The 12,384-nt window shown below is 41.2% G+C and overlaps 1 protein-coding gene across 1 annotated transcript in view; it reads right to left on the bottom strand.

The window, feature by feature from the left end:
- Positions 1-12,114, bottom strand: part of LOC149773300 (roundabout homolog 2-like) — a 103,458-nt gene extending 91,344 nt beyond the window's left edge. Inside the window, exon 1 of the mRNA XM_089946513.1 lies at positions 11,772-12,114. Coding sequence (XP_089802639.1) covers positions 11,772-12,072 — 301 coding nt within the window. The 5' untranslated portion in view covers positions 12,073-12,114. The remainder of the gene's footprint in view (positions 1-11,771) is intronic.
- Positions 12,115-12,384: the final 270 nt, after the last annotated feature.

Genomic DNA, 12,384 nt, shown 5'->3' with positions numbered 1-12,384 from the left:
AATGCCAGTGTCGTTTACATCACCCAAAATTTGTTTCAACAAAGTAAAGCCCATCGCACCATCAGTCTCAATGCGCATTACGTGGTCTTGTTTAAAAGCCCTAGAGATAAATCGCAAGTGCAAGTCTTAGCCAAACAGTTAGGAACGCCTTGGCTGACTCAGGCGTACGACGATGCCACTCAAACTCCACACGCCTATTTACTCGTCGATTTGAAACCTACGACTCCCGAGGATTTGCGATTTCGTACCCACTTGTTTCACCACTGGTGCCAAGACGGAGGGCCTGTCCTGTACACGTCTCCGTCCTCGACTTCATTTCACTCCCCATAAAAAATCTATAAAAACCTCAGACCCTTTTTCGTCTGTCTCACTCTCACTGCGAACATGACGTCCCTTCAGTCGCATCTTCCCGTCAAATTGATTCGTGCCTTGTATGGCATCAGTCGAGAAAAAGATCCACAAACACGAGCTCGTGTCTTAGAATCTAGTCTCAACGAAGTCTTACGATGGTTCACGGTGACGGCACGTCAATTACTCCAAGGAATCATTCAGATTCCTCATCAAACCAAACGCTTTTTCGATCGAAACAAAGTCGCTTTGGTCCAACTGGCCGATCCCCGCATCGACACTCAAACCAAAAAACAAATCATTTTGAAACCTGGAGGGAGCGGTACTCTAGGAGGGGTCATCATTCGCTCACTCTTAAGATGGGATCCTAATGCCCCCAAAGTTATACCCAAGACAAAAGTCCAACGAAGCCCCAAGAAGAAAAAGACCAGGTCCCCAAGGAGAACTTCTCCAGTGGCAGGACCCTCCTCTGACCAGACACCACCCCGGAAAAAGAAAAGAAGCCCCCAGAAAAAGAAAAGTCCACAGAAAACTAGTTGCAAGAGAGGCATTTCGGCCAGGACGCAACCTTACACTCGCAAACCACGACCTGCCACGGCGGTGACTGCGTCTCCGGCAGCTTCACGTTTGTCCACTTCTCCGTTAATGACACCCAGAACTGAAGAGTACTTGGAGACGTTGATCACACCAAGAACTTCTCCGTTGATGACCCCCAAAAGAACTTCCCCAGTGGCAGGACCTTCCAATTTAGTGGCAGTGGCTGCTGCTCACAAAGTACCTTCTCCCAAAATCAAAGTTCAAGAAAGATCGGGCATGTTACAAAGTTTACTGGATTTGTCCAAGCAAGAACTGGCTCGATTTAGTCCGTTGCGTACCCCTGCACGACGTGTCATGCCTGTCCTCAAACTGATACGACGTAAAGACAATCAGTGGCGACGCGTTCCAGTATAAAAAAGGCCTGTGACCAAGTCGGGTATCAGTGTTTTTTCGGTGCTCCTGAAGACTCAAAGATGTCACCCTCCAGAAAACCCCAAGGAAAGAAAAGGAAAGGACTGCCACCACGTTTAGCCAAACATGGGGACATGTTATCTGTCCTGTCCAAAGCTTCTCCACCCCTACGAAAAAAACTCATTCAAACGGCCTCCAAAGAGGTCATCGATACCGTGTGCGAATGTTGTTTGAACGTTTTGAAAGGCACGATCCCTTTGTCCAAACACCAGAAACAATGCTTAAGCAAACATCGTCACGTTCTTCGCCAAATGGTTCGAAAGAAAATTCCCATTCGTCAAAAAAAGATGTTAGTGCAACGTGGAGGTATTTTACCTCTCTTGTTAGGCCCCATACTGAAAGGAGTCTTGGGAACCATGTTGGGAGGACTGGTGGGAGCAAGATAAAAAGGCCTTCGGAAGTCCCAAGATCTCAGAATCGACCCCTGACAACCCCATGGAAGGACGAAAACTAGCTTTAGTGCCTTACAAACGATGGATGGAATACCATCGGTGGCAAGAACAACGCACCCCGCATTTACCTCCCAATCCCAATTTGAGCGAGATGTCCCAGTTACAACACGAATTGCAGTCCTTGATGGATCGCCAAGATTTGTCCGAAACAGAAAAATCGCAAAAGTACGGTCAACTCTTGCAACGACTGCAACTCTTTCACCAGAAAGCTTTAGACGAAACAGCTCTACCCACTCTGAAAGATTTTAAGACCTTGATGAAAAGTCCAGCACCATCACCAGTACCAGTACCAGTACCACCAGTACCCGTGACCAAGACAGAAAAAGGAGAAGAAGAGGAAGGGTTTCAAACTCCACCAGAAAAAGTACGCAAGTTAACAACACCACCTACCTCCAGAATTGGATGGATTAAAAAGATGATGGCCACCCCTTCTTCCTCACAAGAGAAAAGGAAAGTGAAGACAGAAGTGAAGACAGAAGTGAAACAAGAACCGATATCCCCCGCTCAGACATCCTTCTCCTCTTCGACGCCTATTGCTGGCCGCACACGCAAAGCATTGCAATCCAAAAAAATACCCCAAGAAAAAAAGAGTAGCATCCTCCAAGAGTGGGTGTCTTATTAACACACCAACCAACACAAAAAAAAATGGAGAAAGTCTTAGCCAGCATTTACTACGATCCCTCGCATCCTGCAGGTTACGCAGGAGTTAAAAATTGTATCGTGCTGCCAAAACTCGACTGAAAAGTCTCCGTTTACCTCAAGTGCAACGATGGTTACAAGAACAAGCTACCTACACTTTACACAAACCCATTCGACGCAAGTTTGCCAGAAGTCGCACCCGAGTGGAAGGCATCGATCATCAATGGCAAGCCGATTTAGCCGATGTCTCTCATTTGGCCAGCTACAATCGTGGCTACAAATATTTGTTTTGTGTCATCGACGTCTTTTCCAAATTTGCCTGGGTCGTGCCCTTGACTTCCAAATCGAGCAGCGAGTTAGTGCGAGCCCTGCAACGAGTGTTGAAACAAAGCGGTCGTCACCCTCTTCGATGGCAAACGGACAAAGGTACCGAATTTCTGAACCAAGCTTTCCAAAAAGAATTAAAGAAACGTGACATTCATTTTTTTACCACCGAGAATCCCGAAACCAAAGCCAGCATCGTGGAACGTTTTCAACGCACTTTGAAAGAACGCATGTGGAAATATTTTACGCATCACCACACTCTGAAGTACATCGACATCTTACCGCACCTGGTGCAAGCGTACAACCAATCTTACCATCGAAGCATCGGACGTGCCCCGCAAGACGTGACTCCCGAGAACGAAGTGTTGGTGTTTGAGCGCCTGTTTGGTACGTCCCCGACGAGGGCTGTCCCCAAGAAAAGTGGAGAGTTGGCCGTAGGAGATTGGGTGCGCATTGGCAAAACCAAACGCACTTTCGACAAAGGTTACTTACCTAACTGGACGACCGAATTGTTTCGCGTCACTGGACGAGTGCATGGCCGTCATCCTGTCGTCTATAAATTGGAAGACATGAACGGAGAAGTGCTCAAACGAACGTTTTATTTGCCCGAGTTACAACGTGTCACCAAAAAAGAAGACGACGTGTACGACATCGAAAGCATTCTCGAACGCAGAACCCGTAAAGTGGGCAAACGACGTGTCAAAGAAGTCAAAGTACGTTGGAAAGGATATCCACCCAGTTTCGATTCTTGGATCGACGCTTCGCAAGTCATCGACTATAAAAAGAAGTGACCATCATGCCTTTTCACACAGCAGACGCAGCTACGTCGACCACTCCTCCTTCACCTAGTTCTTCTGTGCAAGATTTACAAAAACAACCCTTGTGGGTGTGGTGTGGAGAACGTGTGCCTAAAACGCAAATCGTCTTTTTCTGCCAAATCTTCGTGGTGTATTGTGTCATCGGGGCAGCCATCGCCAATTTGAGTTTGCAACAAGGAGACAAACAATTGTGGACCATTTTATTGAGCAGTTGCATCGGTTACCTGCTTCCTAATCCCTCCCTGAAATTCACCTCGAACGGGAACCCCGGGAACCTTGTGTCCAGTGCCAGTGCCAGTCACCACTTCAATCACAACCAGAACCCCATTTTAGACGGAGACACACCTCTGACGTCCAGTAATATCCCCTCGGACAGCCACAGAACTCTGGAATTATGAGTCACCAAAACCAATTTTACTTAACTTTACCCAGTGACAGTTCCATGGAGGTGTTTCCCAAGAACACGTTGTGCTGTTACACGGCCAAATTACCTCAGGCCATCCAGTTAGATCACGAAGCCCATTGGGAAGTGGCTTTAGTAGAAATGATTCACCCGACCCAAGTCCTCAATGTCCTTCCCAATCAAAATTTTTTTGATGTGAAGTTCATGACGAGCAAATGCAACAGTGGATGGATAGCAATGTCAAATATGACAAGAAAACCCGTACACAAAAGTACACCACCTATCACTTGTTCATTCACCCAGGCTATTATTTTAGTGGTCAACATTTGGTCAGCACCATAACCTCCAGGTTTAATGTCGTGTTTCTGAAAGCTTTGGAGCATGTCAACAAAAATGTCACCATGGAGTACCACAAAGCAGCTCGTCGCTTCTTGATGAAATTTGAACGAAGTAAAATCGTGTCCATTTTATTTTGTCCTGAATTGTTTGACATGTTGGGCGGAGACATGGACATGAGAAAGGCCATGCTCAAGAAAAACGAATTACCCATCGTTTACGACAACGAGTCTTTTAGCAAGTTATTTTGTGCCCCGGTAGAACTGAACCAAGGACTGAATTTGATGTTCGTGTATTCCGATGTGGTGGAGTACAACGTGGTGGGACACACCTCCGTACCGTTACTGCGTGTCATTCCTTTCAAAGTGGATTCTGCCACGAACGCTGACGAGGAAGGTGGAAACACTTACCACGTCCACCGCGAATTTGTCCATCCTCACTATTTGCCTGTCAGTAAGTCGTATTTGGACACGGTCAACATTGCTATAAAAGGAGATCTGGGACAAAATATTCCATTCACCAAAGGAAAAGTCACGGTGAAACTCCATTTTCGAAAACGGTTCTCTCACGACTCGTAAGCAAGTCATGTATCCAGTGTACCGAGAGGTTGCTCGACAGCGAGGACACGGTTTAGGAGACATGTTAAAATCGGCCTTTCGTTCGGTGGCCCCGGTGTTGAAACCGATGGTGACACGCGGATTGCACGCCTTGAAAGATGCGGCACTGACGCAAGGCAAAGAATTTCTCCAAAATGTCATCATCGACAAACAAAACCCTAAAGAAGCCTTCATGAGGGCAGGCAAAAATGTCTTGCTGCAAACGGGCAAAGACATTTTAGGCCAACGAGAAACACCTATAAATGCCCTGCACGCTAACGAGTCAGGCATTCAGCAAGGACAAGGCAGAAAGAGACGACGAAGAAAATACCCTTTCACCAGACTTCAAGCGAGAAAGGCCAAGAAAAGAAGAACCGTTCGAGACTTAGACGTTTTCGATTATTGAGAAAAGAGACCAAAAAAAAAATGATGCACCGAGAATCTTGCGCTTGTTCCAAGACGGAACTGGATCTGTTTGCCATGCCCCCTACCATGATGACCATGCAAGAATCCCAGTGGGTGGAATTTCACCCCGTCTCCTCACTGACCGATTCCGCTCCCATCGAGTTTGAAATCAAAGGACAGCCCGAAGATTACATCGATCTGAATAGCAGTTACTTGTACCTGAAAGTCAAAATTCTAGATAAGACTGGAGGTCCTATAGACGATGAAGCAGTAGCTCCCGTCAACAATTTCATGCATTCCTTGTTCAGTGGAGTGGACTTGTACTTGAATAACAAACTGGTCAGTAGCAGCATGGATACTTACCCTTATCGTGCCTACCTGGAAAATCTCTTGACGTACGGAATAGATGCCAAGAACACTCATCTCAATGCCTGTGTGGTATGGGAAGCTGACGAACCTACCAAGTTTGAAATATTGGAAACTGATGAAAAGAAAGACAACAATGATGGATTTGTAGAACGAAGAAAGAGAATCACGGGAGCCGACACAAGTTTAGAACTGATGGATCGTTTGCATTTGGACATGTGGTTGCAAGAAAAGTATTTGCTGAACGGGGTGGATGTCCGCCTGAGACTGAATCGTAGCAGTGCCGCTTTCCATTTGATGGCTGATAGTGACGGTTACAAAACCAAAATCCTAGAAGCCAGACTCTACGTACGCCGTGTGGAAGTGTTACCTAAAGTGGGAAACGACATCAGTCAGACGTTGAGTAGAACGAACGCCAAGTATCCCATACGACGCGTGGAAGTGAAAACCTTCACCATTCCCAAGGGACAGCGATCCATGATCGAAGATCATCTGTTCCAAGGACAGTTACCCAAACGTTTTATCGTTGGTATCGTCGAGAATACAGCCTTCAACGGAGCTGCCGAAAAAAATCCTTTCTACTTTCAACACTTTGGCGTGTCCAAAATCGAAGTCAGTCGCGATGGCAAGACCTTGTGTACCCGACCTTTCGAACCGGACTTTACCAAGAAGAATTACTTGAGATCGTACTTGTCCCTGTACGAAGCCACCAGACAGTTAGGAACCAATACCAGTCACGGTATTACGTACGAGGATTATGCAGGAGGCTACGCTTTGTGGGCTTTCGATTTCACTCCAGACCAAGGCAGCGACGAGGGACATTTCCACCCTATAAAATCCGGCCAGATTCGTGTGGAAATTCAGTTTAAAGACCGAGACCATGATGAAACGGTGAACGTCATCCTGTATGCAGAATTCGATAATACCATAGAAATCAACAGTTTGAGAGAAGTCATCCTAGATTACTAGAAACCATGGAAGACTGTTATCCCTCTTTACCTAGTGGAGAAACTTTTAGTGTTGGATTATTGTTAAAAAAATGTTAGAGTTCTTGTTGTTTAGTGTTAAGTGATTTTTGAATTAAAAAATGTTGTGTTTTGAAAAAAATTGTTTGATGTTATATTGTTGGATTATTGTTAAAAATGTTAGAGTTGTTGTTTAGTGTTAAGTGATTTTTGAATAAAAAATGTTGTGTTTTGAAAAAAATGCCTTTGTCTTTTGTTTAGCTATAAGAATGTTGGATTGATGCTCTTTCATTTCTTACTATCCCTCTCATGACACTCACTAAACGTTGCGACTCAAAAACCGTGTGGGGGATGTTTTCCTTCACGTCCGCGCTTTAACTTTAAGAACCGGGTTGTTTCCAGTCTAACCATCCATTGTCGACTCATCCTCCTAAGAAGATGTGCTCCAAACTAGCTAAACTCAACGAAGCCTACGTGAATTTGCATAGGGTCAGACACAGTCTGATACCGAAGCCAGAAGAAATAGAGAATGTGAGAATGTTAAAAATCACTGAAGACCTGATAGAAGAGCTCTTCAGAGAAGAAATGAACAGGGAAAAAGAAGAATGGACAGAGAAGTACAGACTTCAGAGACAGCAGCAACAACAACAACAAGAGCAGCAGCAGCAGCAACCTGAACCTGACAGAGGCTTTGTCGATTGCCGTATCGACACCAAAGAGTTCTTCTTTTCTTTCCGAAGAAGCAGACCTATCGCCAGAAAGTCTATCCTCAGAGGACATCGCATTCTTAGAAACTAAAAAAAGAATGCCATAGCAAACAAAAAAACAGCCCTTTTCAGGGCTACCCCAATACTCTAGAAAAGAAATAACGATCGATTTGCCAATGTGTGTAGGTAGAGTAGTGTGAAAATAAACACTAACTCTTTTTTAAAAAATGTGAGGGTATGTGTTTGTGTGTTAGTAAGTGCTTAAGTAAGTTGGTATGAATAGTAGATTAAAATCATGTTTTTTTGGTGTTTGAGGTGTATATTTGGAGTTAGATTGGATTGCTTTGCGTATGTGGATAGTCTAATGAAGTGATTTATAAAAAAATTTAAAATAGTGATGGGTAGCATAAAAAAGTGAGTGAGTGTTTCTTTTAGGTCCGCGCGTTGTTGTTTTTGGTCATGATGTAGGTAACATCAATTTTATGTTTTTTTAGGGGGATGTTTCCTTCACGTCCGCGCTTTCACTATAAATTGAAACTCGCTGGGCAGTCTAGCCACCCTTGTTGATTGATCAACACCAAAAATGAACACGAGACTGTCTAAACTGTTGGAACTTCATGTGCATCTGGAATATGCCAGCCGCCTGTTGAATGAACTGGCCGCGGAAGCCATTGTGGAGGAGGGAAGGATAAGAGAGGAGGAGGAAAGAAGAAAAAAAGAAGAGGAGGAGAGAAGATATAAAGAAGAAGAGGAAAGAAGATACAAAGAGGATGAGAGAAGAAACAAAGAAGAGGAGGAGGAGAAGGAAAAGAAGAGAAGAAGAATAAATTTCAGAATCCCAGAGAGCGAAAATTGGGATTCTGAAGCGACATATCCTGCCTCTGCTCTCTCCCCCAAAAAAGTAAAAAGTAACTGGGGGATAAGATGTGTATGTGGCGCCAGGCCTGGAAGGTGCCACCATTAACCAGGTGTCCATGAAGTTCCAAGAAAACAGCCCTTTTCAGGGCTACCCAATACTCTAGAAAAGAAATAACCATCAATTTGCCAATGTGTAGGTAGAGTAGTGTGAATATAAACACTAACTCTTTTTTAAGATAGTGTGAGGGTATGTGTTTGTGTGGTTGTGTTTGTGTGTTTGTGTTTGTACCCGCTCACGTACGATTGTGTGGATAGTAGATTATGGATTTGTTTATTGTTTCTTAGCGTGTGTGTTTGTGTTTGTGTGTTTGTGTTTGTGTGTTTGTGTTTGTACCCGCTCACGTACGATTGTGTGAATAGTAGATTATGGATTTGTTTATTGTTTCTTAGCGTATGTGTTTGTGTTTGTGTGTTTGTACCCGCTCACGTACGATTGTGTGGATAGTAGATTATGGATTTGGTTATTGTTTCTTAGCGTATGTGTTTGTGTGTTTGTGTTTGTGTGTTTGTGTTTGTGTGTTTGTGTTTGTACCCGCTCACGTACGATTGTGTGAATAGTAGATTATGGATTTGTTTATTGTTCTTAGCGTATGTGAAGAGTATAGTTTGGGTTTTGTAAGCGCTCACGTACGATTGTGTGGATAGTAGATTATGGATTTTGTTTATTGTTTCTTAGCGTATGTGGAGAGTATAGTTTGGGTTTTTATTATATGAAATGAGAAAGTATAGTTTGGGTTTTATTATATGAAATGAAAAAGTAGGGGGATGTTTTCCTTCACGTTCGCGCGTTGTTTGGTCATGATCTAGGTAAGATCAATTTTACGTTTTAGGGGGATGTTTTCCTTCACGTACGCGCTTTAAGTATAAGAACCCACAGTATTCGTCGTTCAAACCATTCTGCAAAGAATAAAAAAAGAAGATGGCTTCTAACCAAATGGACAAAATACAAACATTACAAGACGTTTTAGACAACTTAGGAATGATGGAGCAGATGTTAATAAGACTGGTTGAAGACCATTATTCCTATAGTCCCCATCGTGTAAAGATGGAAATTAATAACTTAAAAAAGGTAAAGGACAAGATTAGTGGTGTCATGAAAGAGATAAAGGAGGAGAAGGAGGATGAAGAGGAAAGAATAAGAATAAGCAAATGGAACGAAAAGATTGAAAAAGAAGAAGAAAATGAGAAGAGGAAGAAAGAAGAGGAGGAAGAGAAGAAGAAGAAAGAAGAGCAGGAGAAAAAGAAAGAGAAGAAGAGAAAGAGTGTTGGAGATAAAATAAGAACTTGGTGGAGAAAAAGAAGAAATTAGAAGCAGAATAAGAAGAAAACCCAAAGGCCCTTTTCAGGGCCAGCCATATTTCTCGAAAAGAGATAGCCTTTCCATTGCCTACCCTTTTTTAAAATTTAAATTTAAATTTAAATTTAAATTTAAAAAAATTTTAAAAAAATCCCAAAAGCCCAAACTCTATTCCCCATGTTAATTTCCCCTTGTCGCTAGACAGACCCACACTATAGTTCCATGTTAAATTCCCTTTGTCGCTAGAGTGACCCACGATTTTTCTCCATGTTAATTTCCCTTGTCGCTAATCTGACCCACGATTTTTCACCATGTTAAATTTCCCTTGTCGCTAATCTGACCCAGGGGTCTCTGTAATGCTAATTCCCATTGTCGCTAATGTACCCCACTTAACTACTGTTGTTTACCCAATCCTATCTATTGTTTCTGTACAAAATTATGATATTATCCTAAACAATGCCAAACAAGCAATCCAAAAAAATGCACAATATACTGTTAATTAAGATGTGTATTCCGTTGAAGTGCTTTGTCATGTATATTTCATTTGCATTGTTTGTTAGTTTTCTTTAAATTGTTTTATTTTGCATGATATGTTTTTGATAATGTAATATTGTATGCTGGACTTTATTAGAAATCTTTTCTACTTCAGCCGAATCATTTATTTATTTTTAATTAATCTGAAGAAGAAAAAAACTAGTTCATAACTACATAGTTTCCAAATGAGTATGCCTTAACTATTAGAATTATTATTTTTGTCTGAGTCAAGGTCATTGTGTTTATCACATTTTATATTCTAATTATAATTAAGATTTTATATAGCCATTAAAGAGCTTCAAGAAGTTTATATTACATGAGGTACTACTTGTTTTTAGAAAATGTTGTGACATGACTGTCTAACCTTGTTTTTCTAGGAATTAGTCAGTCTTGCATTAAGATCTTAGCAGAATCAATTTTATTATTTGTGTCCATACATTTCTCAGGGCTGGAATTTATTTAGTTAAATTATTTAATTCAAGTTATTATTCTCGGCCAATACAAAGTGCTCAGACAGTAATATTCTTGGAATACTAACTTGAATTTATAGTGAAATTTCAAAAGTAAGAGTTTATTCTTGGATTGTATTATTGTGATCCAAAAAGACTGTTGGTACATCACAACAGCACAGGCCACCACAGGCATATCAATACTTTCACCGCTTGATTTAGTTTGGATTTGAATTAAGTTTATTTAGAAATTTAATCATTTGTACTTGTGTCTGTAATTCTATGAAGTTTTTGGATTTGATTTGCAATTCCGTAAAGGAAGACTTTATTTGCAAATTTTTCTTGTACAGCTAGTTGTAGTAGATAAGGTGACAGACTTAAAAGGAACATTCAACTCAATAACTATTAAGATAGCGGGTTGAAGATGCCAGACATTCAATTTAGTTTGTCTTTTCATAGACTACCTGAAAATCTTGGAAAGGATAACATTTTTGTCCAGAAACAAGGATTACATAGAGTATCACTGTCGTTTTATCATTATTGGAAAGCTGTGTATTGTGTGATCGGATTTTGATCACTATCCCATCACAACCCCCGAACATATTTGTATCATTGCCACTCTGGGATTACAAATATATTAATATATTATTTCTGAAATCATGTGAAACATTTTGAAATTATATACGTTTTGAAAGTCTGCAAGAATCTGCTTCGTTTACAGTTTTGATGTCTTTTTTGAAAACACCATGGACAAATTTATGTCAGTTTTTAGACACATACTTTACAAATGACAACATTTACATAAGAATAATGCTCATATTGTCACAATTTATTTCTCAATTATTTCTGATCCATTATGATATATGAACAAATTCTAAATAACTCCTAAGTGATATACAATTTAGTAAAATTTAGTGTAGAATGAACAGCCCGCAATGGTATGCCATATTGTGACACATCCAAATAATGTTTAACATGTTTTATGTAACCCAACACAATCAACAGCAATAACAAACTGTACAATACAGAAAGGGCCAGCACTTTTGTATAAGACCACCTTTCATGCGGGAAGAAGGAATATTCGGATACTTTCGATCCACTCTACCTTTCCTCGATGGTAGTATAGAGGGGCTACTCTCGATTGGTGATTATTTTTCTGTTCAAATCTAAATGCACGAAATATTAACTTTTGCTAAACCGTCTTACCTCGGAGAATGGCAATGGTATTGTTACTGATGCACGGAGTGCTGCTTATACAAGGTCCACCTTCATTTGAAACCATGGAACAACTCCAGCTTTTGTTGTGATCTTCAGCATTCACGTCATGTTTTATCAATGTAAAATTCCTCTGCTGGTAACACACGGTAGTGTAATTATAACTGTCGTTTTGAAATTTTTGTGGACCACAATCGAGAGATTCTGGCTTGAAGAATCCAATCTGTGTTAGTCCGTCTCTTTCAAAAAGAACAGAATTTAAACGCACATCCTGGTCGACTGTGCAGGTCATAATTAAATCACCGCCATTGGAAAAGTAAATTACATCACCTGGAATAAGTGTTATCTGCGGTGCAGCATCTAAAATCAAAAGAAGCTTATATTACATGTCTTCTTGAGTGCACAGCAAATACATGCTTACAATGTAAAATTTAATACATTGTTACAACAAGAGGTCAAGTTAGGTATGGTATCACTAAACTGCATGTATGTACGTACGTATGTAATGTATGTATGTATGAATGTATATACGTATGTATGTATGTATGTATGTATGTATGTATGTCATCTATATATATATATATATATATATGGTTCCTCAGAC

This window comes from Sinohyriopsis cumingii, unplaced genomic scaffold, assembly GCF_028554795.1.
Source record: "Sinohyriopsis cumingii isolate HCF-2022 unplaced genomic scaffold, ASM2855479v2 utg000695l, whole genome shotgun sequence".
Classification (NCBI taxonomy): Eukaryota; Metazoa; Mollusca; class Bivalvia; order Unionida; family Unionidae; genus Sinohyriopsis; species Sinohyriopsis cumingii.
The sequence above is the reverse complement of the archived record's forward strand: the minus strand, read 5'-3'. Positions and strand labels throughout refer to the sequence as shown.